General features: G+C 44.6%; 1 protein-coding gene and 1 long non-coding RNA gene across 3 annotated transcripts; one reads left to right on the top strand and one right to left on the bottom strand.

Moving 5' to 3' along the window:
* Positions 1-98: 98 nt before the first annotated feature.
* Positions 99-2,428, bottom strand: Gm13855. Its single transcript, XR_868963.3, has 3 exons — positions 2,254-2,428; positions 1,112-1,271; positions 99-195 (listed from the first exon to the last, which is right to left on the bottom strand). It is a non-coding gene; the product is annotated as a predicted gene 13855 (long non-coding RNA).
* Slc35b4 (solute carrier family 35, member B4) lies at positions 2,422-23,604 on the top strand. 2 transcript variants are annotated; one of them, XM_011241421.3, is made up of 11 exons: positions 2,479-2,698; positions 6,721-6,848; positions 8,902-9,015; positions 11,749-11,851; positions 13,053-13,102; positions 15,806-15,887; positions 16,087-16,147; positions 17,691-17,800; positions 18,928-19,003; positions 19,968-20,043; positions 20,850-23,604. In XM_011241421.3, the coding sequence occupies exons 4-11, from the start codon at positions 11,762-11,764 to the stop codon at positions 21,094-21,096; spliced, it is 792 nt and encodes a 263-aa protein (XP_011239723.1). In that variant the 5' UTR covers positions 2,479-2,698; positions 6,721-6,848; positions 8,902-9,015; positions 11,749-11,761; the 3' UTR covers positions 21,097-23,604. The 2 variants fall into 2 exon arrangements, with proteins under 2 accessions (NP_067410.1, XP_011239723.1); NM_021435.3 differs by lacking the exon at positions 6,721-6,848 and having other exon boundaries at positions 2,422-2,698; positions 20,850-23,597.
* Positions 23,605-27,936: the final 4,332 nt, after the last annotated feature.

Raw genomic sequence — 27,936 nt, 5'->3', positions numbered from 1 at the left:
TGAAGACATTTGTCATTAAAATGAAGAAAAAGAAAAATAAACTTTCCTTACTTCTTTCTTTCTTTTGCTTTGGTGGGGCTTTTTGCTGGTTGGTTGGCTGGTTGGCTGGTTGGCTGGTTGGCTGGTTGGCTGGTTGGCTGGTTGGCTGGTTGGTTAGCTGGTTCGGTCTGGTTGGGTCTTTAGCATGCTTGCAGGCTAAGGAGAAGAAGGAATTCACAGATAGTTTTGTTGGCCTGAATTCTCTGAACCAGTGAGGGCAGGAATAGAGCAGTTTCTAGAGTGAGTTAATGAATAGTCTTCTACTCACTAGAGTGTGGCCCACAGACCAGGAGACCTGGCACGAACTCAAAGCTTGTTAGAAATGTTTAACCTGTGTTTAGTTTGTAGAAGAACCCAGAGTCAGCATTTGAACAAGAGCCCAGGTCATCGATATGTATAGTAAATATATTCTTACTAAAAACTGGGATAGGTTAAGACAGAAATACGGAGGAAGATCCAGAGCATATGCAGACACTCAGACTCCTTCTTCGTTCATTTACTTAAGTCTGTTTTGATTTTTATCTGAGACTCAGGAAGAGATGATTAGAACGCCCTTCAAGTACTTCCAAGTTTGGTGTGTGCATGGGAGCGGTAGATGAGAAGTGAAGCTTTGTGTGCCGTGAAATAATCTCCAGTCCAATCAGAGCTAAGGCTCAGCTTTTCTCTAGCCAGAAGCATCTACAGATGTCACCGCTTAGACATCAAACTTAGGTGTCTTCCTTATTTGGTTGGCAGTGGCTCTGATATTTTTGGGCTTAGTTTCGTGGTTCAGCAAATTGTTAAAGTCTCTCATGTGGCTCTATCATGTAGCCAGGCTTGAGAACTGAACTAAGTCAAAGTGAGGCTTCCCAGCCTTGGAGTTTCAATGACAGATGATCCTGGGTTCCATTCCCTATGGATTTCAGTTTAATCAGGCTGAGGTGACACTTTAAAGATGACCTACTGATGTCACTGACTCCGTCCCTCTAAGTACTTCCCCTTCCTCAACAGCTCTCAGCTTCAGCTACAGAAATCACCCGGGGAAACTCTGAGAATGCCAACGTTCAAGCACTCCAGTCAAAACTGGCCATACCTGGATGGGAGAGATGCTTTTGTGGTTGAGAGCACTGGCTGCTCTGGCAGAGAACCCAGGTTCAACTTGGAGCACTCAGGGAATGGCTTACAACCTCTGAAACTCCAGCTCTAGATCGGATGCCTTTGTCTGGCCTCTGAGCGCACCTGAAAGACATATGCTGCGCACATACAATGCTCACGTCAGCATTTAAGTGTTGAAAGGAAGCACGTGCCTTTTACCCTTCAGCTGAAGTCTTGTGGCATCAGTTACTGAGCCTCTTGGTGTTCACTCCGATTCAACAGCAATAGCAAGAAAGACTGCATGGTGACCATCAACTATGTACATAGGCCAGTGCCTTTGTGTTCTGTGTTTGTACACCTAGCAAGACCAGTTTTTCATAGATGCGATGAATTAACAGCCCTATTTCTTCCTATTATGTAAGACTAGTGCTACTGCTCAGAACTGTGCCCCTTCATACGTGTGATTGCATCAGCAGTGACACCACATGATGGGAGGCAATTTAGGGGATAAACATAAACACTCCGAAGTTTTCCTCAAGATTCACAACTAACTTGCCAGTGGCTTCCCCAACTTGTGACCCAGAGATCTCATCAGAATCCTGGCGCCTGCATGCTCTAAATGATGGTTACTGAGCACAATTTTTATTTGTGGTCCTGAACTTTGAATTTTCAATAAGCTCTAGTGCATTCTGAAATTGGGAATGTCTGTCTTTCAAAGGAGACTAGAAACAAGAACTATGGCAAAAAGAATGCCTTTTATCAGTTAAATTCAATATTTAATGAGCACCTTAAGCTGGCAAAATGCCAGCACAAGACATGTGTTCAGTGTCTCTACAAAAATCACGACATAAAGCAATACATTTACTGTATTAGTCTATTCTACAACAACTATTAGTAAGACAGGCCTATCTTCCCCTGTGATGAGAGTGGAGTACTAAGCCAATGCTCTAAACAGGCAGTTTAAGCCAAGGCTCAATCTCAAAACTTTTAGGTTCGCTGTTGTCCTAGAATTCGGTTTAGATGTTACAGGAATTTCTACATTCTCTCAGTTGCAGGTGAGTTGTTACAGATGCTAGAATACTCTAATGAGAAGTCAGTTACAGGGAGCACACAAGCTATTTCGTTGAATCCCATTCCAACCTTTATGGTACTGAACACGAACAGCATTGGGACTTCATTTCCCAGAAGGCAGTGCGACACCGACTCACGCGAGCCTTCGGGGGAAACTTGCCTGTTTTTTTCACGCCTGCCGTAAAGGCGCGCGGTCTGCTGGGACATGTAGTTTGGTTAGCCCTAGGACGCCCCCTCAAATGAATGGGACCGGGTATGACTGAGAACTACAGCTCCTGGTCTGGCCGCGTCGGTGGCAGCTGCGGAGGAAGAGTTGATCAAGACGGCCCTCAGGGAGGGAACCGCTGGCGGTGGTGATGTTGCGCGCGGATTTTCTAGGGTAGCGAACTGAAAGGGCGCTTTTTCTGCGCGCTGGCTCCCCGTGCCCCGCACCGGCCATGCGCCCGGCCTTCGCGGTGGGCCTGGTGTTCGCAGGCTGCTGCAGTAATGTGATCTTCCTAGAGCTGCTGGCCCGGTGAGTGACCCTCTCGGGCCGCGCCCGGGTTCTCGAAGCTGGTCCGGGGTTGCTAGCCCTGGCCGCCTCCCTAGTGCGCTGCACGGGATACCCACGCAGTCAGCTACTCTGCAGCCCTGGCACTCCTCCATTCGTTAGCATCCAGGTGACAGGAACATCCAGAGTGCTGCTGTCGGCATCTCCAAGCCACACTTTGGGGAGTTTGAAGCCTGGAGACTTTCTCACGTGACCGATCCTAGGTCTCTAGGAGCACCCTCTCCAACTACTACTCATCCAACTCTAGCACCTTTCGCTGACCAGTGAATGAATGACACGTGTCTGTCTGGAGCAAAACTTTTCTCACAGAAAGTTTTGTGTGTGTGTGTGTGTGTGTGTGTGTGTGTGTGTGTGTGTTGACATGTTTTGCGAAACATTTGTTTTTGTTGGTCGTAGAGATAGATGGTTGTGAGCACTTGGCTTAGACTCATATGTGAGTGATGTGGTGCAGATAACAACTGAGCTGTCACCATGGTCCCTGGGCATTTCGCACATCACAGTCTTTCGTTGAGAAGCGTGCTCTTTGAAGTGTAGATTGGGAACAGGATTGGCTTTGTGGTGTGGTGTCTTGCAAATAACGTTGGGTAACTATGTGCAAAGTTCAGTAGGCAGAAGTTAGAAAAGAGACAGGAGATGAACTGGAAAACGATTAGGACTAAACAGCTCCAGTTAGTTATTTAAGGTTTGGAGCTTCGGTCTCCTTTTTCAGACAGTTCAATACTCAGTTCAGAGTCACTAGCTACAGGTTTCTATCTATATACTGCTTAGGGCAACCCTGTGACCAAGAGTTACATTGTTTTGTTGAAAGTGAAACAGATGCAAAGTTGGGCATCTTTTCACTATTTGGAAGTGGCAGAGCAAAAATGGGCTGGACTGTATCTGTCTAAGCTCCTAGCCCAGTAACATTTCCAGATGCCTTCCATTTTTGAACTTGAGTTTTGAACATGGTGTGATGTCTGTTGGAAATTTATCCTGTTTGATACTGTTGGTTTGAATCCTTCAGAAGTAAGCAGTTTATTTATGATCAAGTCTGTATGTGTTATAGTTTGCTTTTAGAGAGCTTACCGTTTTATTATGCAGAGTGTTGATGAAGATCGATTGTCTTGGGAGTGGACAGGAAGATGAAAATGAAAAAGAAGTTTCTGGATACACTTCAAAGGCAGAAAACTTTGGAATTCAATCTATTTAATATATTTTTAAATAAGAAAGTGATATATATTCAGGCTAGCTATAGAAACAAAGTCAGATAATTGCATTGAATATGCCACTAAATTATGTGAAACCTGTGTGTTCTAGCTTGTGAGCTCTTGGCTAAAACACTTTTCTCAACCATCAGAGGGGTGGGTGATAACAGCTTCATCCCCATGGATTTTGAAGGTGAATGAGAAATGCCTACCTCACGTTGGTGACTTCCCTAGCCTTCTCCCTTACAATTTGTCTCAGTGCAGGCGTACGTTGTTTTTGTGAGGGTCCAGAAAAGTTCTGTGTGTATCCAGAAATGGATTCCTTTCTCTTTATAAAGTCTTTTCATTCTTTATAGGAACTTTTATTTAGAATTTTATTAGGATCAATTTGTAAATGAATCCAAATTCCTTATTTAACTTTACATATATATAAATCTGCATTTTTGCATACAACTGAGGGTTTTCCTTAAGACGTAAGGAAGTGGGCTTATTAATGCAATGTATAGTACATTAGACTGATAACAACGTATGCCTGATTTGCTTAAGTAAACTCTTCACACTGTCGAGCCGTGAAAGCCGACCCGATTCGTCCAGATAGCCTTTAAAGTTCCTTCTAGATATGATCTTGAGATTTGTGGCTTTAATCTTGAGAAATCACCGTAGAAACTTCTCAGAAAAGCAGAAGCTGTGCTTTTTAAATGGCTTCCTTGGAACACTCAGGTGTTAACTCTAAATACAAAGGCTGCAAAGACTTGTTGAAAGAAGGGAGTGTTGAGCCATTTCCCCCCCAGTTGAAAAACAGATTCAGTTTCTTCTTGCTGACCTTTGTAGACCTAGAATTGGTGCCAGTGATAAGGTGCAAACCTTGTGCACTGCGTAAGCAGCTACACAGTAGTGAGTGAGGTCTTGATTCCCTTCTTAAGGAGCTTATGGTCAACCTTGAAAGCATGATACATATGTGTATATGCTATACACACACACACACACACACACACACACACACATACACATAGAGAGCTAATGAAGCAGGTAAGGTATTGTGTGTCTTAACATCAGGATAACAATCTGAAAGATTTTATTTTTCCCTTTAAGACATGATGGTGAATTCAATAAGAAAGTTTTATATCCAGGAAAGAAAGGAGGTGAAAACGTCTGCCCAAGTCATTCCTTTCAAAGTTGCTGGGTTGTTTGTTTGTTTTTTTTTTTTAATTGAAATTTGAATTTTTGCCAAAGAAAGTCCTAAGTAAGAGAAGGTGTCTGCAATTAATGATTATAAGTCTTAAATAAAGCTTAAGAGAAGGAAAGATTCTGGGAAAGCATTTCAAGTTTTTATTTATTAGAACTTTATTTATTCGCTTTAAAGCGATTTATTCCAGCTAACAGAACCCTTTTCCTTGAGCCGTGCCAGCAGTGTGTCCCTAAGATGCTCTCCGAGTTAGCTTAAAGGAGTGTTGAATGTCGGATCGTAGGAAGGCATCACGCACCTCCTATGCAAAGACAAAAAGTAGACTAGAGTTATCAGAGGACCCCATGGGAGGGAGAACAGGAATGTGATTCCTGGTGAGATTTCTTCTGGGGCACCCTAAAGTTAGATGGTGGTAATGGTTGCCCATGTAAAGCCTGGTAACAGTAGCACTGATATACCAACCCAAGCCATGCAGTCTGACCTAACACAGTACATGTGACCTCCATGTCCTTAGCCATGAACTGTGGATAAGTAAAGGAAAATAGATCAAATGAAGGATACAAGTCTAAACCGCTTAAGCTTTTTAAATCTTTTACACAAATGCTAACATGCCAGAGCACATTTGCTTAAAGTGGTGCCTACTCCCACCCCAAGTAGGTCCTACACAGCTAGAAGTCTTCAAAATAGTGACAGCTGTCCTTTCTCTGCCCCCCCCCTTTTCCCGTGCGTGTGTGTGTGTGTGTGTGTGTGTGTGTGTGTGTGTGTCTGTGCGCGCGCGTGTGCGAGCTCACGCGCACATAGATGAAAGGGACACTGTCCATCTTCTGAGCATTTTATGATGGCACTGTGTTCTTCCTGCTTTCATGCTTGGCTCCCAAGTGCTTGTTTTCTTTTTCTCGAGGGCAGGGATCCAGGTCGTGCCTGCTGGGAGCTCCTTTTCGCTGTGCAGAGTAGCTTCCCAGGAACTACCCTGTAAGAGCTTTGACCCAAGCTTTTAGTAGAAACTGGAAGGGAAAGCCAGAGAAGTGTTGACACACCAGTGTGATGCTTGACACTTGATGCATATTTTCTTACTGAGTTCTCCTGGCAACAGTATATAGTTTTCATTTTATAAAGGGAGGGGGGGGGGGAAAGGTGTTGCGTGTGATTGTTTAAAAGGGTACCCAGTGGGCTAAGGAGATGGCTTACAGTTAAAGTGCTCATTGTACAAGAGTGAGGGCTAGAGCGCTAATCCCCAGAACTCACACGCAGTGCCTGTAATTCCAGCCTGGAAAGGCAGAGACAGGCGATCCCAGAGCAGGCTGGCTATCTCTGTGAGTTCTGGCCTTGATTGAGAGCCTGCCTCAGCTAATGAGGACGATGAACCAGCAAGGCTGATTCTGGACATCAACATTAGCACCTCAGGCTTACACATGTACATGTTCACAAATGCACTCCCACACATGCAGACACCCATATGCACACATGAACACACAGTACACACACACACACACACACACACACGAGAAAAGGGAGGCAGAGAAAAGACAGCCGTCACTATTTTGAAGACCTCTCTGTGTGTAGGAGCCTTGGCTGGTCATCTTCCTGGTTCTAATTGCCTTTCTGGTATGTGGCAGAGACTGTGTTAAGTGCTTTCCTGGGACCTGTTCATCCGTGCAACAATAAACCAGAGAGAGAAGCACTCATACTGTCTCCATTTTAAAGAAAATGGCATTTAGAAGTTTACTACCGTCCACACCACGCAGTAAGTGACAAAGGTGCTCTTGCATGTCAGCAGGAAACAACGTGGAGCACCATCGTTCTCAGCTCTGTGCCGCCACGAACGCACAGAACACACACGCTCTTGCACACACAAGTACAGGCACACCCTTTTCCCGTGAGGATCCAGTGGGGGAACCCTTGAAAGTCTAGATTCCCAGGGCCCCACCCCAGGACAGTGAAATCAGGTCTGGGAGGGTGAACCTCTCTGGGAACATGGCTTCTTCCTCCACACTGAGTAAGTAGTTGGCAGAGCCGCTGAGCTATATCCCTAGCCCCCGTCCTTTTTATCCTTATAATTTTGAGAAGAACACCGCTTCACTCCCCCGCAGTGCTAGGCTTACAGGCTGGCACTGCCCTGCTCAGCCTGACCCGTGGGTTCCCAGAGATCAGCCTGGACTGCCTAGAGTTAAATGTCTGCTCTCTTGTATTAACCAATGGTTTTAATTAGCTTCTTGCTTGAATGAGATGAATGTCTTATGCAATCATTTATGGATTCCTACAAAGTTTAGCCATGTCTCTTGAACCAAGTAACTCTGAAAGGCAAATTGTTGAACTGTGTCTAAAGCAGTTAGGTTTCGAGAAACCTCCATCGGCAGCAGAGCTCTAAGTACAGCTACGTGTTCCAGATGGCAAGCCTAGCTCTGGGAGATGTTGTCTTCCTTGCCTCTTACTGTGCATGAGGGGTGCGGTTAAGGGTTTGCACTGGGGATGTAGCTCAGCGGGAGAGTGCTCGTCTAGTGTGCTGCCTAGTTTTATGTTAACTTGATACAAGCTAGGGTTATTGGAAAAGAGGGAGCCTCGATTGAGAAAATGCTCTCATAAGATTGGACTGTAGACAAATCTGTAGGGCATTTTCTTAATTCTTAATTAGTGATTAATGGGGGGAGGGCCCTGTGCATTGTGGATAGTGCTATTCCTTGGCTGGTGGTCATGGGTTCTATAAGGAAGCAGGCTGAGCTAGTCACGGGGCCAAGCCAGTAAGCAGTATCTATCCATGGCTTCTGCATCGGTTCTTGCCTCCAGGTTCCTGCTCTGTTTGAGCTCCTCCCTGGCTTCCTTTAATAGCAAACAGTGATGTGGATGTGTAAGCCCAACAGACCTTCTCTTTCCAAGTTGCTTTGGTCATGGTGTTTCATTACGGCAATAATAACCCTAACTAGGACACCTTGCATGTTCAAGGTGTCTAGTTTTTATATCTTGTCATTAGTATTCAGTATTCATAGCACCAGTAGAGAATGGAGTTGACTTTAATAGATAGCACTGTATTAACGTATAACTGCTTTAATGAGCCTCGTTCAGTGGTGTCAGGTGGGTGTCTCTGGTTAAGATGAAGACAGACTCTAAAGCTGGTTGATACTAGTCTTAGGGGGAATTTGGATGCTCACCTGGGACATCTTTAGTGATAGAACAGAACTGGGGGAGGGGCAGTTAAAAAAAAACGGATCCTGTGACTGATTTTCAGAGCGTCTCAGGAGGGATGTCAGAAATAACTTTCTGACATGTGTTCATACTATGGAATGTGCTCCTAATAGTCACCGTGGAAGACTCCCGGCTCTCCCATAGAGCACTGAAAAGGATCTGTTGAATTCCTGGGTTATCTCTTGACTGTCTAATGTATTGACTCACCACAATAAGGGTTGAGGGGAGCTGCCATGTGCTGCAGCAGGATTTCTCAGCCATTTTTAGTTTATTGTCTCAGCCCCAGAACCCATTTTTTGATAGTTTTTCTTAATCACCCTTACATAGATACACAATTATGTTGATTTATGTACAGACACAGCTATCTGTGTCCTATTTAAATAGCAAGCCTCTTTCCCACCCCGAGAACTATTTTTCATTCATTGGGGGTAGTCTAAAGCCACATCCCTATCACCACCTGGCCAGTGTGATCCATGGGATGTGAGAGCCAAGATGAGGAAGTGGGCTGCCGAAACCTATCCACTCTATTATTTTGGTGATGTAAATATAACAGGTTGTAGTGCCCTTTAACTGAGTCTGTGCCTCATTTTTTTTTCTCATTGTTATTCACTATGCAGGACACATCCAGGATGCGGGAACATCGTCACGTTTGCGCAGTTCTTATTTATTGCTGTGGAAGGCTTCCTTTTTGAAGCTAACTTGGGAAGGAAGCCACCAGCTATCCCAATAAGGTATGACACATTCAGTCTTGTGGAGTCCTTTTGAAACCTAAAAAGCAGTAGTACCCACACAACTATGAGCTCCTTGTTTCTCAAGTCTGGGTAACAGTGGAGACATGAGTCTCATGAATTACACTGTTACATTCTAGAACCCTACTTTTAGAATAAAATTCCTGCCCACCACATTTAAATAGTTGTGATGGAGATAAGTGTATATATGTGTAATACAGGGTCAGAAGGACTAGGGTGACCACAGTAATTATTGATGTATTCGTTCTTTGTGTTGATAGAATTATTGATCATGCTAAGAATGGTACTGTCATGCACCTTGGGAATAATTGGCTTTTGGAAATAAAGAAGCAATAAGTCTACAGCATGGCAAGTCACTAAATGTCACTGAACTGTTTGCTCACAAATGGGTAATCTTATGTTGTGTGAATTTCACTTCAATTAAAAGAAAATGATTGACAAGCTAAGAAAAAAATGTTAATGCCAGACCACCGTCTGTCAGTCCAGGTGTCTCCACAGGCCTAATGCGGTTGTTCTTGTGTTGGACAACTTGATAGAGGTGTCCTCCTAGTAGCAAGTGTTCAGGAGAGTGGTGTCACTCAGTTTCCTTGGGAGTGACAGTCCCTGGTGAATGTCTCCAAGTACTCAAGCCATCCTTGTTCTTTTGCTGCCTTCCTTGGTAGCTTGCTGAGTTTTACTAACATTACCTTAAGTTTCTGTTACTGTAATAAGAAGTATCTTACTTTCCTTTGGGTTTAGTGTCCGAATAAACTATCTGTCCCTGCAGGCCAGCATTTACATCACGGTGGGAATCTGATCACCTTTTTTTTTAAGCTGCTTTGGGTCTTGGGATTCCCCCACCTGCTTTCTTGGAGCAGGGTATTTGGTGGTAACATGGTGTATATAATAGCACCCCTGCTGGCTAAACTGTCTCCTACCAGTGCTCCCATTTCAGCCTCTACCTCTTCCTCTCACTATGTAACCGTGGCTGGCCTTGAGCTCACATTGTAGACCAGGCTAGCCTCAAACTCACAGAGATCCACCTGCTCCTGCCTATTGAATGCTGAGATTAAGGGTGTGCACCAGCCTGTCCAGCCGGCCTCTACCATGTCATTATTGCACCCTGTCCCTCTTGCTGCCATTAAGTCCCCCATGGTCTCATCTTCATTAGCATATTCCCTTCAGAGATTATTTCATTTTGCTTAGGTCTTTCATCTCCACAGTTTGTAAGCTATGTTATGTAAGTATCCACATGGAAGAATTAAATTAATTATACTGAAAGACCTTGATAAATGCTGTTTCCCAGTGGTGTCTCCTCATGAGGACATTTGGCAAGAAGCCTTGTAAACTGACTAACAGATGTGACTTAGAGGTTGTGAGGAGGCTGGCACTAGTGGTCTTGCATGCCTGTTGCTTTCTTCTCTATGTGAGTTGTCAAGTTCCTCAGACTGGTAACCCAGCCTGGGCCGTGCTTACCCACTGGGCTGCCTGCCCAGCTCCGTATCTAACCAGAAACAAGAGAGAAAGGAAACGTGAGGCTCAGGGTTGTTTTATTCTTCAGATGTGCAGATACAAAACTGTTCAGAAATCTGCCCAAGGGTGAATATTTTATGAACAGTACAGAACCATTGTTTATTTTTACTCTTGATTGTCTAGGCATTTATTTAAAGTTTTAAAAATATTTTTGAATGAATCCTAGAATTGCTGATATTTAATCCCTTGACCTACAAGAACATGACAAGGTGATAAAACCACATGGAAAGATGAGATGAAAACACAAATATAAAACGCTTTAATCTGTTTGCTTGCTCTTACTTACCCATAGCATCCATTTACTTATTATATGTGTCCCTTTCCCTTCTGAGTCACCACTGTAGAATCTCTTTAGCTAGTCTCAGCCTTGAGGTGGAGCTGAGCAGGACCTTGAACCCCTGACCCTCCCGTTTCCCCTCTGTATGTGGCACTGGCGACGTAACCCAGGACCTTATCCATACTAAGCAAGTTACTCTTGCCAAAGGGGCTTCATCTCCAGCCCCTAGGATATTTTTTCTTTAATTTTTATCCTAATTTTAAGATAAAATTCTGAAATGACAAAGACTCTGGCCAGGCAGTGGTGACACACACCTTTGCCTTTAATCCCTACATTTAAGAGGCAGAGGCAGGCAGATCTCTGGTAGTTAAAAGCCACCGTGGTTTATAGAGCCAACCAGAGCTACACAGAGAGACCTTGCCTTTCAAAAATAAAATAAAATAAAATAAAATACTCTGATTTTAAGTATAAATTCTATTCAAATCAAGGGGTAGCCTCCTGGCTCAGCCTGCAGAATAATTGTCACGTTAGCTAGGCTGAACATAATCTTGACTTAGCAAATCTTTGGGGTCTTTTTTTTTCAAAATTGAGAAAAAATAATATTATATACATATCTGTATAGGATAGATTTAAGGTAGTCATTCTCCAGAGGCCTATGAAATATATTTACAAGGAAATTAAATATTAAAAAGGATTACCTGTTCACTTAAACTCTCTTGCTATTGGTTAGGCAACATTAAACATAGTCAATGGCTCAGACTTTCCCCATGCTAGTCTGACTTTGTCAAGGATTTGTATATGTACTTACATTTTTGGCTTTATGTGATAATGTACTCCAAGTGTCTTGTAAAGCGAATACATGTATTTCCTTCTATATCAGAGTTTCTTGTAAAAGTGGATTTGCACGATGTTCTCTGTCATTGCAGGTACTATGCCATCATGGTAACCATGTTCTTCACTGTCAGCGTGGTGAACAACTATGCCCTGAACCTGAACATCGCCATGCCGCTGCATATGATATTCAGATCAGTAAGTGCTGCCTGCCCACAGTGTGTGAAGGATGGATGGCTTTCATCTGCAACGTAAGGCAGACAGAGACCTGGGGAAGTGGAAAGCGAATGGCTTACTTCTGTTTATCTCAGGATTAACATATCTTTAATAATATTTTTAATGAAATTAAAAATTGTGTGGGAATTTTACTTTCTCTTTCCTTCCCCTGTCTGCTTTTGAGCTCATATTTAACCATCAAGTTTTTGATTTCCCTCACCCTCTGCCTTGCAGTGTTTTGCTTTGTAGTTCAGGCTGGCTTGGAACTCTCCATCTTCCTGCCTCAGTGTCCTCTGTGCTGGGATTACAGGCTTGTCCCACCACACCTGGCGGGAAAGTTGCTGATGGAGTGTCTTCTGAGTACTTCATGTATGATGAGCTCTGTAGCTCGTGTATGAATGAGAGCCGAGTGTTCCCAGAAGAGCAGGGAATACGGCAAGGGACATGTAGGTGGAGTTGCAACAGTCTACAAAATGGGTGCTGACCGGAATATCGTTATCTTGTTGCCTGAGAGTTCTATAGGATTAACTATCCTGTTCCTACAGGGGCTTGCATTAAATAATTACAGTGACTGAGATGGCCTGAGCTTCAAAAACTTGCCACATGCCACTTGGTTGATTGACACCTTTCTACAGGAGAGGGAGATCCCCACATGCCTTTTTTTATTAAGAATGGAGGTGGGGAAAAGCTCACTAGAAGTTTTATACAGTAGATACTTGGAAAATATGACAGAAGTAGGTCTCAGATATCACCTAGCCCTACTAGTCATAGCTTGTGTTATGACTTTAGTGCGAACTGACCAATTTTCACACTTATTTATTAATTTTATGTATGAGTGCTCTAGCTGCACGTACACCCGCATGCCAGAAGAGGACATGAGATCCCAGTATAGATGGCTGTGAGCCACCATGTGGTTGCTGGGAATTGAACTCAGGACCTATGGAAGAGCAGCCAGTGCTCCTGACTGCTGAGCCATCTCTCCAGCCCCAAGAATTGGTCATTTTTATTCATATTGTGTCTTGCAGTGATTTTATTATTTCACAGGACAGATTTTCTTGTTTTATTTCTGTCTTAGTGACTTCATCCTTCACTCCATGTTTTCCTTTGTCAGTTTTCCTACCCATCATGAATCATGATGGTTTTTTGCCTAGTGCACTAAAACCTCCATCCTTGTCTTTTACAGGGCTCTCTGATTGCCAACATGATTCTAGGAATTATCATTTTGAAGAAAAGGTAACAGCACACCTTCATGTCCTGCATATGGAAGTGACATTCCAGGCCACCTCTGTGTATTGCTCACCTTCCCTCTTCCCACGCTGGTGATAGGACTCTTCTTGGCCATCAGCCTTTTCCTGTTTTCTTTCTCTAAGAATCATGGGTAATCATGACTTTCCGAAGGCAACTGACCAGGTCGGAGACTCTCACTGTGGCTACTTGTGGAGCCAAACAGCTCTTATTATCACTGGATCTTCAGTGCTCTGCAAACTAAAATTAGTCGACATAGAACTTCCCCGTGCAGTATGGTCACCGTTAGCCACATGCGACTCCACATGTGAACCTAAAATTATCTAAGCAAAATAAAAGGCAGGGTTTCCCTACTTTGGCTTGTTGCACTTTAGATACCGAGCATCCGTGCATGGCAAGTGGTACCCATTTTGGAGAGTGTGGATATGGAGCATCTCCAGGGTGTGCATGGTAGGTCTGAGGGGCAGCTGTTCTAGACAGTGCTTTGCTGTCCATTTTGTTTTTATTCTTGGCATTCCTGGGTCTAGATCCCAGGGCCTCACAGTGCTGTAAACACTCTGACCATTAACCTACACATTCACCACACATAAGATGCTCATCAGTGTAATGAACTAGCAATTAACTTTATATGCTAAGAGAATTCCCAGTAAAGACCCAGATAGACATGAAGAAGGAGCAGAAAGTTGGGGTCATTCAACTGTGGCCAGTGGTGTGGTAGGACTCGGGTGGGAAATGGCAGAACAGCCTAGGATGGGTTATCAAAGCACCCACCTCCCCCTCGAGCCTCAACCCTCTCTGCAGGGACATTAGGGAGAGACAGTAGAGAGTCTACAAGATTTCTCACAGCAAGGTCACCTTCGCTGTTAAAACCACAGTTGTGCAAGTGATGCCATGTTTTCAATTGTCCAGTTCCTAGTGTCTTGGTATTAGGGCTCTCTAGGGTAGGGAAAAAATCCACCCATTCAGAGACAGACCCTAAAGGGGTTTTGTTTTGTTTTTGAGATTGTTTTTGAGACAGTCTCATTATGTAACCCTGACTGACCTGGCACTTAGGTTTGTCAACCAGCTGGCCTTGAACCCACAGGGATCCACCTGCCTCTGCCTCTCAAGTGCTGGAATTAAAGATGTGCATCACCACATCTTTAGTAGTATGCTTGTCTAGAACCTACAGTTTTTATGTTACAAGGGCTGTATCAAAACAAGGACAGCTGTCCTATCTTGATAGGCTGCTTCTTGTGTCCTGTATTCTCCAGAGACCTTGGAGTCCCCAGGTATGTTCTCTTGCGTGTGAGTTCTTTGCAGTCTTCTTTGCTTTAAGCATACACAGTAAACAGCCACGGTTTTGTTGTTGTTGTTGTTGATGTTGTTTAAGATGAAGATGTGTGTGTGTGTGTGTGTGTGTGTGTGTGTGTGTGTGTGTAAAGCATTATAGTCTCCTGATACAGTCTTACACCGTCAGGGTTTCTTCTCAGCATCTGTTTCCCCTAAGAGTTTATTCGGACTCTGTTATCTTGAGTCTGAGCCTTTGACCATTCACAGAGCAGGAATTTCTCTATCATCTCTATTCTCATTCTCATTCTCCTTTTCTCTCCTCCTCCTCTCCCTCCCTGGTGCTGGGGATTAAACCCAGGGCCTTGTCCATGCCAGGAAAATATCCTGTCACCAAACTGTGCCCCAGGCTTATTTTCTTACTTTCATATACATAAGATTTTATATTTTTTCATATATCTTATATAAGGATCTATTAACTTATATTATGTATATGTAATTAACTGTGTACATTATAATTTCATACACACATACACATATGTATGTATACAACTGTATATCTATAGCTATATATATGTTTATATGTAAATAGAGATAGATAACATAACGTATTTTGAGTGTGTTCATCCCCGTGCCCTCTGGTCCATCTCCTGCTCCTGCTCAGCCCTTCCTCTTCCCAGCCAGCCCCCTTCCTCTTCCTTACCTCACTTCTCTGTGGACTCCCCCATGCCTCTCTCAGCCTCATAGCCAGTTGGCCCATGATGAGGCATTGTAATCAAAAGGTACAATGTACTGGAGTAGAAAAGAAACAGTGATTCATTCTGTGAGTTTAATTTCTTTTTATCCTTCCTGGGGCCTTTTCCTTGATTACCGAGACTCTGAGGGGCTCATAATGATACAGTTTTAGTTAATGTGAAATGTCACCAATTATGTTACCCTCTACGAATCTGTTATTCCTCCATTTATCCAGCATTGCCTACACTTTACAGAACCATTTAAGCTATTGAGATTTTTTTTAATGAAATACCTTTCCTGGAGAATGGACATTATTCCCCAAGTTTTGACTCTTGTGTCTGATAATCTCTTGTTCCTCTTGAATAGTGTGTGTATGAAGACTCAATTCTGGGCTTTTAGGCCTGGAAAGGCACAGATACTGGTGAAGCCTGGGCGGGTTGAATTATTGGTTTTTGCAGAGCAGAATGCAGCGTCATGTGACATTGGGTGTGTGTCTGTTTTCTGGTTTTGTTTTCTTTTTCATTTTCTGATAAAACAGTCTGCTGGTCAACAACTGTTAAAGACAACTACTGGAGAGTATCCCCCAGTGATACTAAAGAGCTTTGTACTTGAATTGCATACTTCCCGGTGGTAGATCCCATTAGATGTTGTTTCCTTTCCTAAGGTGTCTTGTCCTTATTTTTTCAGATACAGTATGTTCAAGTATACCTCCATTGCCCTGGTGTCTGCAGGGATATTTATTTGCACTTTCATGTCAGCAAAGCAGGTGGTAAGAATCAGCTTTAAATCATTTCTCTTCACTGCTTGTCATTGGGCCGATTATTAGGCACCTGTGAGTAATGAAAGGGATTAGAGAGCGTGTGTAACACAAGGACGCAGCTCAGAGGTGAACGGGAGGAGGTGGAGAGCAGAAACACTCGTCGTTGTAGTTCTGGTCCCTGTGCACGGTGTGTTTTCTTATTTCCTAGACTGTCCAGACCGGCTTGAGTGACAAGGATGGATTCCAGGCCTTTGCATGGTGGTTACTAGGTAAGTACAGTATTTACGAAAAGCTAATGACCTCTGTGCTTATGTTTGCTGAGTCTTCTCCTGTGGGACATGTTTCTTGGCAAGAAGTTTAGGCTAAACTAATTATGCCAAGGAGGAGAGTGGCACCTGGGACCAATACGTCTCTGAACCTTAGTATTCAAAAAACGAAGAGGCTAGTGTTGACTCTTTAGGCATGGTTGTCCCTGGCACAAGAGAGAAAAGTCTGCATTTCTCCTCCGGACTACTGTGGAGGGAGTCTTCTGTTTCTTCACGGCCAGTCCGTGTCTAGAAGGACCTGTAAAAGAAGGGCGTGTTAGAACTCTTGACTCTAAATTTCCCAGGGATGCATTTCTAACTCTGGGGCTTATTTCTTCCTAAGTTAACTGCTCCATATGGCAGTGTTCCCAAGTCAACTCTCATGAGAAGTTTTAAAAATACAAGTATCTCTGTGTGGAATTAATTAGACAACCCCTCCAGGGCCTCATCCTCACGTGGATTTGGAGGGGACACTCCAGTGTGTGTGGTAGGAGCAGGAGCAGGCTCACACTGATTGGGTGGAAGAAGGTAGCAGGAGAGCATGCCCTCCTTACCTGGGATTTGGACATTCATTAACCCTTTAGCTGCTGTTCTTCGAAGCAAAGGTCTCTGTACTGTTAGGAAAGTACTTACTCAATGGGAAAATTCTCAAAGCATACAAATATGCAATTCCTGGGGGAAAATTAATGTCCAGTAATCTTATACTTTCTTCATATAGTGATCGCACACACGCATGCACACACACACACACACACACACACACACTCGATGACTGTTAACTTTTGACTTATGGTTTTGACAAGATGGTAAATGGCGCTGTCACTGTGTGAAACTAGAGTAACACAGCCATTTTCATACAAGCCACTAGCAGAGTGAATTGATTGCCTTTCTTGAGAAATAGTGTGTATTGAGTTTTTTTTTAAGGTCTTGAAGGTTTGTTGTTGTTTTTTTTTCAACGTTTGACTCAGCAGTTCCATTTATGAAAGTTTATCCTAAGGAAGCAAGTAGCATTTCAAGTTTTTGTGTATATTGATTTCAATAAATAACCGGAAATCTAACTGGTCTCATATCAAGACATTTAAATGTGGTATAAGCGCATGATAGGGTGATATAGAGAACCTAAATCACATTGAAAACACAGTTAATCAGGGATGTAAAGGGAAGGCCCGGAAGGACCTCCTGAGAAAAGCAACGTGTAAAGATGTGTGGACAGTCTCATCCTGTGTCAGTGTGCAGAAGTGAGTGTGGACAGTCTCATCCTGTGTCATTGTGCAGAAGTAAGTGTGGACAGTCTCATCCTGTGTCAGTGTGCAGAAGTGAGTGTAAGGATGGGGACACGGGAAATCAGAGGAGTCGATGGAAGCACTGTGGTTTTAAAGTTTGCATATCTTATATATAAGTCTATGATAGGTACAGAACTAGTTGTATACAGTGTATATAAATTACACTGTCACCTGGAGAAAACAGGTGGGAAGGCTTGTAGTAACCTGGTCCATGGTTTTTTTAGGTATTGCGGCACTGACCTTCGCTCTGCTGATGTCGGCAAGAATGGGCATCTTCCAAGAGACTCTGTACAGACAGTTTGGGAAGCACTCCAAGGAGGCGTTATTTTATAATGTAAGCAACTTCTTAAACTCTGGGAAGGGGAACTTCCCCATTCGTGATAGGATGTGCTGAATGAAATGCTATGTGATTGACAGACCGTGTTTGTGTTTATAACCGGCCTTTAGACAGAACACTGAAGTACTTTAAGCAGGCAGATAGTGTGTATTTTGAGTGGCAGGTATTCATATGAGATGATCATGGTCAACCACATAGAACATTTAAAGGACAAGGAACCAAGGCCCACAAAGTTCCTGTAGGTACAGTTGTTCAACCAATATAGAAAGCTGGAAGGGAAGCATAAGACACAGGGCAACAGGTCAGGGCTGTGGGTATCAGTGGGGCAGTTGGGGCTGGGGGCTCAGGGCCTGAGTTTCCCAAAGGGGCTTTAGTCGTGTGATGGTTCAGGCCACCGCTTGTACCTGAGTTTCTTCATTGTAAAGGGTCACCTGGCAGGCACTCCTATAGCTCTCCTCCTCCCCTTCTTTACTGCTGTTGGAGTATGACCAGGGAACCGACTGTCCTCCAAGGCCTGGGGACTGTTCCTCCCATGCGCAGTTAATCCCAACAGGCAGGTGGACACATTCACTTGGCGCTAGAGTTTGTGGCTGGGGATTTTTAATGGTAAACATTCTGCCTGCTTTGTATCTTTCCTTGAGAGCAATGGCAAGCACAGTGACAGCTCAGCAAGAGTCGCTGTGACTTGATTTGACCTTGTGTGGTGTGAGGGAGATGGAGGTTGTCAGGCACTTATGTTCTCTTCCTCGTTAGCCTCTTCTCACCATTTGTTTGTTTCTTGTCCATAGATTGTCTTCAGATCTCTTTCATACTAGTTTCTAAATCCTTTAAGATCTGTGTGGGCCTTGTAATTTCCAAATATAGTATGTAGCAACTCCTTTTGGGCACAATGTCTGTGTGCTGAGGTCCCCATTTCCCTTGTAGAGGGAAGGACCCTACTCCATGTGCTTTCTCCATGGTGACCATCAGACTCCATAAGATGTCACTGGAGGGCACAGAGGCACTAGACACCTCACCTTAGGGGGCGCTCGTGCTCCCTGGCCTGCTTGAGTCGTTGTAGAGCTACCCTAACTGTGCTTCGGTGAGTTTGCAGTTACCTCTGTGTGATCCGTTTCTTCCCACAGCACGCCCTTCCACTTCCCGGGTTCATCTTCTTGGCCTCTGATATTTATGACCACGTTGTCCTGTTCAATAAGTCTGGTAAGTCTGGGGTCATGTGGCAGTGTTCGCCGGCAGTTTCTGAGGCAAAGCCTCACTTTGACATTTGGCTCAAGCACGGCTTATCTCATGTTTGTCTGAGCCGTTGCTCCTCCGGGGCGTCCAAACAGGGCTGTTAGTCAGTAGTTGCAGCAGCGAGAGAGAGCTTCCCGCGCTCTCTCCTAATATCCTTTGGCATTGTGTGTTTTGAGTCTGGGTACGAAGCTGGGTTGGAGCCCTGGGAGGTGGGGTGGCAGCCTGGCTGTCTCTATCTTGTCTGTGAAAGGCAGAGCTGCTCACAGGTCCCAGTCGCCTCGGCGCCAAGCACGCCAGAGCAAAATGATGACAGGGCTTGTCTCCTAGCTACAGATTAAATAAACAAGATAAAGTAATTACAAACAACATTTTAAAAGAAGAAATGTGAAACCAGCGTGAAGTGTCTGTATGAAGATGGGCTGTTGCTTTTTAGGGCAACTATGTAGTAAGTTGATGATGGATGGTCACTCCCCTGGAAAGACCTCACACATACAACCTGATCGTCTAAAAGTACTTATGTAGATAGGTAGACAATAAGAAAAGTCTTGTTTAAATCAAGGCTGTCTGTTGCACACAGCACAGGTAAGGAAATGCATTGTATACCACATTGGGCCTGATCTGCCTGTGCTGGTGCTGTGTCTGTCGTCTTTTGACCTAGAAATGTGTTATGAAAGTAGTAGTAAAAGGGACCTCGAGGCTCCGAACTACAAGACCTCACTTGTCACTATTAATGTCCTGGTTTGTGGAGATCCTGGGGATCCCCATGGAGCCCCACTCCTGTGGTTAGCACAGACTGAGAGCAGGTAGGGAAGAGACGTGCATGCCAGCTGCTTTCAAGGGAAACGGTGCTGCAGTTCCCGTCCCTGTTTTTGCCTGTATAACCTTGGTCTGTCCATGCCGCCATGATTGTGTCATCTCTTTGCCTCTGCAGAACTCTATCAAGTTCCAGTCATCGGTGTGACGATGCCCGTCATGTGGTTCTACCTCCTCATGAATGTCGTGACTCAGTATCCTTTAGTCCTCTTTTATGTCTGTCCCCATGTTGCTTTGGCAGAGGATTGTTTATTCTAACAATGTGGGGATATGAATTTGGGTTCTGCCTTGATTTATATGGTAAGCTGGAGACAGATAAACCCATTCATGAAGCCCCTTTGTAGAGGGAAAGAGAGTAATGGTGCAGAAGGTCAGATAGGTCCCACTGAGGAAACAGGACTCCGTGGATTGATGGTGCAGAAGGTCAGATAGGTCCCACTGAGGAAACAGGACTCCGTGGATTGCTTACAGCTGGTTATGTTATGAAATAGTCTGAGATTCCTGCCTGGGTTCCTGGTATCCTAGAAAATAGTTATTATTCATGACTATTATAAGTCGCTGCAAGGTTCTGAAACAAACTTCAAATTGAGACTACTTTAAAAGTAATTATGTTAGTAGAAGGACCTTACTACTATATGAGTCGTGGCATCTTTAAAACATTGAAACAGATGGCGGTTGAGTGCCTCCCCTGAAACCACATAGATTTGCCATACAGAGCTTCAGGAGAGATTGGAGGGCCTGAGGACAAGACAGAATAAGTTGAGTAGGATCCCCTTCCCGAGAGTGGCACTCCGGCATTCAGTTCAAGATGACCTTCATTATAAACTGTAAGGACAATCCGTAGTAATGGGCTTAGGAATGGCAGGGCCAGAGTCCTTCGGCAAGTCCTGCTAAGGAGAGTCCACACAGCATTCTTCCTGTTTTCTCAGCATGTCAAGTTGAAGCCAGGACTTGAACCTAAACCCTAGTTTACAGAGAACAGCCTTAACCACTCCTCCAGATATGTGTGCATCCGGGGTGTGTTCATCCTTACAACAGAGTGTACCTCCCTCACCGTCACACTGGTTGTGACTCTGCGCAAGTTTGTGAGCCTCATCTTTTCTATCTTGTACTTCCAGAACCAGTTCACTATGTGGCACTGGCTGGGCACCTCGTTTGTCTTCATTGGAACCTTAATGTACACAGAGGTGTGGAAAAACCTCGGGACCACAAAAAGTGAGCTGCAAAAGGATGACAAGAAGGACTGAGGTCTGCCTGGGACAGACAGACAGACGGTGTTATGTGAGAGCGGCCTCTGCTGCAGGTCTGGCCACCATTTCACTTTAGCTGATGCCAAATTACCAGAGTATTGAAGCAGAAAGGCTCCAGAGCTTCCTCCAAAAGGATGGGACTCATCTGCTCTCACGAGTCTGCATTTGTAGATTCCACATAGGCATCCCTGAGATAGAATAAACAAAACAAGCAAGGCTACCAGGCAGACCGTCGGGCAGCCTCTGCATTTGCTTTTCTATTTCTTTGCCAGAACATCAGAACCATATTTGTTGAATTCCAAGTCTCAGAGCTTCTAGTTTTCTACCTGTGTCGCACTTGTTGCTACCGATGCCTTTTTGCTATGTACCTCTTTCCTCCCGTCACCCCTGCACACTTAAGCACTTTGCAGCACAGCCAACATTCCAGGCACAATCAGGCACTGAGTGATCCAGTGGACATGCGAAAAATTAGACCCCAGGAGTGATGAGGCCGGACTCCCTCCAGCGTGTTGGTGTTGGGAGAGAAGCAGTTGTCCCCATGAGCAGATCTGTGAGCTGGATGCCGGTGATGCTGGAGTAGACGGCTGGATCCCACCACGCACATTTCACGTTATTTGATTAGTCAATGCAAAGATCACACACTTCTTTCACCTGTTGCTTTCTGTAGTTAGAGCAGTCCTGCAGCGCTCATTGCACATTAGAAAGGAAGAAAACTTGAAAGTGGATCGAGAAGAGGGAGACCTTTCCTTCCATCTCCCACGTGAAGCCCCTTGGCCTGTTTACGGAGATGGAGAAGGAAGTGTGGCCCAATACAGCTCACTCTTTCAGCACCCTGAGAGACTGTTGCCCCTGTGAACCCAGCCACACACTTCCATGGGACTCCTGTGGGTTTCAAATATGTGTCTGTGAGAGGCGTTAAGACCTGGTAGCCAGAAGATACTTCTGAGAATTGTCACCTGTCAAGTCATCGATGATGATTGATTGATACACAGGCGTGAGTGTGCTCAAACCCCAGCTGCGGCAGGGTGAAGTCTTCTTGTTCCATAGATATGGGACTGCTTTTGGGTGTGCCTGGGAGGTGGCATGACACAGCATGTTTACATACAGAAACAGGCCTGGCTCTTTTCCGCTGATCACTCTGAAGGTCTGATTGTCCTCTCTTGGATCCCCTTGAGGAAGAGTAACCCTGTCACACAGCATGTGGCGCTTGTGTGCCCTTAGCTGGATTGTATGTGATTGAAGAACAAGAACATTGTGTTGCTTTCTTTCCTCGTCCCCACTTAGGGCCAGACCCTCATTACCCTCACCTAGCCATCTGCTCCTCTGCAAACAGCTACACACAATGTTTCTCTCGCACAGACGACAGCCTTCCATTCTTCCACTATGTGCTGACTGTGCTCAGACTGAGGAGTGGCTCTCCATCTCCTCGGCTCACTGTAGCTCTTTGTTGCACCCTCTGAAGATGCTCTTTGATGGGTCTGAACAGCAGCAGCAAAGAGAACTATCCCAATCCTCTGGGTCCCCTGGGAAGGCAAAGAGAACTGTCCTAATCCTCTGGGTCCCCTGGGAAGGCAGTTAAGACTTTTTTCTGTTACATTAAATGCAGATACTGTTTCTCCACCTAAGTCCCCAGGTTTGCAGACTGATTGTCATTCTGGCCATTGACAGCTTCCCAGTGCTGGTAATGGTCTGTTCTCAAAGACCTGAATTAGATGTGAACCCATTCACAGTCCCAGAAGCTCTGTAGCTACTTTGAAATATGTGGGGTTGCCTGGACCAATGTTGCTATAAATACCAAGTGTTAAAAGCCCCCTTAAAAAGACAGTAATAAAAAGTACTTTTTTCTTCCAGTTTAACAGAAGAATCTGTCCCTCGGGGCTCTTGAGGCTCCATTCTGATTACTCCTAACAGGCTATAACCTTCAGTTACCTAGAGCTTCCCTTTTTATGTTGGGAGAAGTAGCACACAGCTTGTAGTTCCCTGAGACTGGCTGATACAATCTAACTGGACCGGTTAGGGTTTCAGAATGTGTATCCCTTTGTGGGTTTTGTTGAAGGAGATGTAAGAACAGATAAGAGTGCGGGCTCTGCTGGCTCAAGCTAGCAAGTGCCCCAGCTGCTTCCTGCCGTGCAGTAGACAGAAGAAAATGTAACCGGCACTAGTTACAGTTTTGTAAAATTGCCCTTCTAAAGGTTCTGTTTTCCTTCTCATTGTGTATGCTTGTTGCACAGGGCCCTGTGGTTGGACACTTCCCTGCAGTTGAGTACTTCCCCCAAGCTCTCCTCTCCCCGTGTTAGGTCCTGCTGTTCCCCTGAACAGTTTTGCCTTCTACCTTCAGATCGCATACACACCGTGGTTTCATGTCTCTCTACAAAGCTCAGGAGCTACAAATAAGAGCACACATATGCTGTTTGTCCTCCCTACACCAGCTAACCCCTTAATAGGACCATCTCTGGATACATCCATAAAATCACTCTTTATAAAAGTCATTTCTCTTTGCCATTTGTTTGTTTGTTTGTTTGTTTGTTTAGCATGTGGACTGTAAAGGTTTTAAAAGGGCAAATAAGCCATTTTACCAAGGACCAGGCTCCATGGAATGTAGAGAACTGCCTATTAAACACCTTTGTTCAGAGACAGAGCATATCGTTTGTCTCAAAATAGAGCTTAAGACATGTAAAACTCTAGAGCAAAAGCCAAATAGCAAAGGCCTCTAGCCGGGAAATGTAGTGTGTCTGCGGCCGCACGGCAGCATGACTCGTGTATGAGGTGGCAGGACAGGGGTGGACGCTTGGGTTATACTTACTATCTCACAACCTGCTGTTGCCGACGCCGTCTTTATCACTTTCACTAGAAACATGTTTTCAGTTCTTAAACTTTTTTCTCGCAGTGCCGAGGATCAGACCTAGGGCCCCATAGATAGTGTGGATTCTTTTGTTTTCTTTTCACCCAATACACTAGGTAGACTTACAGTTGATTTTATGAGGTTGGTTCTGCATATCCTTTCCCCTTCTTCCTGCCCAGCTGACCAAAGTCCAGCACTCAGTTCTCTGCCAGGGTGGTTGGTGCTGCCTGTGGCTGCCCTCTTCTGTTCTGGGAGGAACACATGGTAGTTCTGAGGGGTCTCAGCCTGCAGTCATTTCCCGGGCCCGCTTTCCTCCATGCTGGGGTCCGCTTTTGGATTTTGTGCCTTTGCTCTTCCTGACCCCTGGGTTCCTGACTGCACCTGCATCCCCTTGGGCAGTTGAGTCCCTGGGGCTTGTGGTAATTTTCAGGAGTTTTCTAGGGTATTTATATCCATCTAGAATGCCTTGTCTAGTGTTTCTGTAAGCATCGCTAGTAAGAGTGCAGTGTATGGGAAGCACTCGGCAGAGAGCTTGCATGGAAGCTTTATCTGAACCGACTGCGTATTCTTGTCCAGCTCAGCCCAGGAGCAGAGAACCACTGCTACATGTCCCTTCTAGTTGGGCTCTTTTTAGCCTAAAGTCGGGGAAGGGGAATGGAGTCAGTATCTGAGCAGATAGCGTACTTAGAGGAAAAAGCGTGTGTTAAAGATCTGACACCCAGATCTTCTCTTTGGCTAGCGGCAGATAGAATTAGGAGGAACTCCTGCTACATAAACAAAGTGCTTTGGGCTTTCCGCTGAGAGTTATTGACTGCATCTTGTCTGTGGCACTTGAAGCTGACATTGACAGAATATAGAGAAAATGTGCTCATTACTACCAGTGTAGTGTTTGGAAATAAGTATTTACAGTATTTAAGCACTGGAATATGTTTGCTATGACCAGAGCTGGGATTGGAGGCTGGCCCTTCTCAATTTTATTGTATATTCTTTTTTTTTTTTTAGAAGTTTCCTCACTGTAGACATTCCAGGAATGGAAGAGGCCGGGAGCATGCATAATTCATTTCTGAACTGCCAGCTCCTGGCAAAGTGTCTGACGTGTGTTACATGAGAAAGTAAATGCTTGCCAAGGCCTCTTCCTCCCTCTCCATAATGGTTCCTTACAGCCAAGGAAGGGAACAGCCCAGTGGCTCCAAAGAAGAAAAAGAGTGGGGAGCAGTTATTGGGAGAGGTCCAGAGAATGCTACCCAGCTTTTTGCTCTCTTGATGCGTGGTGGTAGGGAAGAGGGAAGAGGCTTGTGTGCATATTACCATGTACAGTTGATGTTCAGGAAGAAACTCACCAGATTGTTAGAGTCCTAAGGGTTTTTGAAGTGGCTGCTTGGTGACCAGCACCCTGCAGTCAGTATTACTGCTGTCTGGAGAGCTGTGTATCTTGGTCTTCTCTGAGTATCACAAACTTCTTCCCCTGAGCTTTGCCTACGGAAATTACCACCATGAGGCAAGCAGCAAAAGAGCCACAGGCAGAAAAGGCCTGGTCTGCATCCAGACACCGCCCATATTTGAGGGGGGGGGCGTGTAATGATGCCTTTGACAGACGAGTTATTTTACATCTTTTCTGGTGGAAGGTAGACTCCTCAGGCAAAGTGGGAGGCAGTGGTTATCCCCCAGCAACACAAGAAAGCCTTTGTGCTTTGCTCGCAATTGCGAGCATTTCCGAGCTGTTTGCTTTCTTTCCAGAGAATGGCCTCAGCTTCCCAAGAAGGATGATTTGAAAAGTAGCAAATTATGGTGGTGAGGATTTTATTCATCCAGACTCGGAACGCTTCATTGAGTAGTACATTTTAAGAACAAAGATCAGAGCTGGAGGGAGCACAGAGCAGCCGTGTGTGTAGAACAGCCCAAAGACATTAGTGAGCATTCAGACTTTGAGCTGTGTAAATATCAGACCTCACTCCCAGCCATAGGAGCTATTTGAGCAGTTAAGGAGGGAAGGGAGGCTCTTTGAATAGAACGTTTTGCCAAACTGAATGTGCCCTTTTTACTGTCATTTCTTGTAAAGAGCCATTTTTCACCTCTGAAAAAAACTCATAAGACATCTGGTTTTTATCTTTAATTTGCAATCGTTGTTTCTTAATAAAAGTGATAAATCCCTGCAGGTGTGTCCAATCACCATTGCCTTCAGGGCTCGTGTGTGGTTTCAAGAGCTCTCTTGTTTTTACCTTGTACATGGTGGCGGCGGGATGCTTCGCTGTGGACCATTGTCAGCAGCCTGTCTTCCTGATGCTTCGCAGCTGGATCAGTAAGAGGCCCCTCCCCAGGCTACTGCCTGCTTCTGCTTCACAAAAGTAAAGTAGATTGGTCTGCCATTGGAGTTCTAGAAGGTTGCGGCAGTGTCTGCAGCGAATCTCTCCAGTATATTGACTTTTATAATAGTCAGTGTGATTAGCCCCCTTTCTCTACAGACTACACTACTTTTACATAAATCCTAGCACAGAAGTCGCACATGCTCCAAGCAGTGTGCCATTCAGTCTGCAGCCACCCACACGTGCAAACAAAAAACCTCCCCTTTTAACAGTTTTAATAGACTTTTTTTCAGGCTGAGCTGGGTGTTTTAAGTAGACCCACAGTTTTGAGCTGGAATGGCCTCTGAAAGCCCGGTATGCTGAAGCCCAAAGGGGTTAATGCGTGTTGAACTCCAGAATGTTCTGAACTGCCAGCCTGAGAAGAGAGACTTCTTAAGATGGTAAATTATGGTTTAGTTCAACTCGTGAGCAACCTGCGTGTTTCCATGAGCAGGGCGCTCTTTTACACAGTGCCCTGTACTTCTGATACCAGCAGCAAAACCCAGTTGTACACACCATGCTCCAGATGCCACTCTAGAAGAGCAACCAGCACTTAGGGAGATGTCACGAGGATCCATTTCCTTTGACCCCTTTCTTAAATGAAACAGTCAAGCACTATCAAAGACTGGTGCATACCACTTGTTTTTCTGTTGTCAAAAAGTCTGTTTCCCAGGAGAAACAAACACGTGGGCATGTGGGTTTGTCAACAGCCAAAGCTTTTAGTGATGTTCTTTATCTTCAAATTAATATAGTCACCTCATCATTAAAATGAAGTTATTTTAACACATGATTGTTTCTTAATCAGCACTTTAAGGATCTAGCATATGGATGACTCGGCAGCCCAAATGCGTCCTGAATCCAAGTAAATCTTATGATGATAAGCACTAGAATTTATTACAATGAATGAAGTTGATTGCATGAACAACACATCCGTGTGGGTTTCCCCGAGTCTCTTAACATTTGATTCATGTAATTAAATAATAATATTCTCAATGGAAACCAACTGTGAGGGAAATTCGTTTTGTTTTACTAACTAGGAAACTGAGGCGTGGAAGAACTACCTAGCATACGTACATAGCTCAGTTGCTCATATGTTGTTGGAGCTGAGTTTTGAGCTGTTAGACCCCGGAGTCTGAGCTCTAAGGATTGTCCCATGCTATCTCCCAAGGCAAGACTTCGATTTCGATCTACTCACTGGCTTAGGTCTCCATATGCTAAATGCCATCAATGAGCCTCGACTCTGTGTTCTTAGCATGTTAGTTGTTAAGGCCTAGATGGAATGTTAAGGCCTAGGCAACTGTTACCTGGCTAGCCTACCATTTTGTGCTGTTATTAATATTATAAGGAAACTTTCTCACATTGTTTCTGCTAGTTACTAGGAAACGTCCTCATGCCCATGTTGATTACATATTCTGTTATACTCTGTGTCCTTGGAAACTGATCACAATAGAAGGCAGTAGAACTCTTTGAATAGTTACGTACAGTAAGCTTAGACCCCCAACATAAGAGAGACACCTTCACTAACATAGGAAGCTATTTGGAATAAGACTTCCATTTTGAGTAGGGGGTCCAGTAAAATTTAATTTCCCAAGACCAGCCTGGGAACCGATATCCTGGCTGGCAAGTTAAGACACGAATGTTAGACAAGTCCCA

Source organism: Mus musculus, chromosome 6 (genome assembly GCF_000001635.26).
Source record: "Mus musculus strain C57BL/6J chromosome 6, GRCm38.p6 C57BL/6J".
Classification (NCBI taxonomy): Eukaryota; Metazoa; Chordata; class Mammalia; order Rodentia; family Muridae; genus Mus; species Mus musculus.
The sequence above is the reverse complement of the archived record's forward strand: the minus strand, read 5'-3'. Positions and strand labels throughout refer to the sequence as shown.

Coding starts and splice junctions, on each gene's coding strand:
- Slc35b4 (NM_021435.3), top strand. CDS start 2,622: ATGCGCCCGGCCTTCGCGGTGGGCCTGGTGTTCGCAGGCTGCTGCAGT. Junction 16,148..17,690: donor CTTTGCATGGTGGTTACTAG/GTAAGTACAGTA, acceptor TGGTTTTTTTAG/GTATTGCGGCACTGACCTTC. Junction 19,004..19,967: donor TGTCCTGTTCAATAAGTCTG/GTAAGTCTGGGG, acceptor TTGCCTCTGCAG/AACTCTATCAAGTTCCAGTC.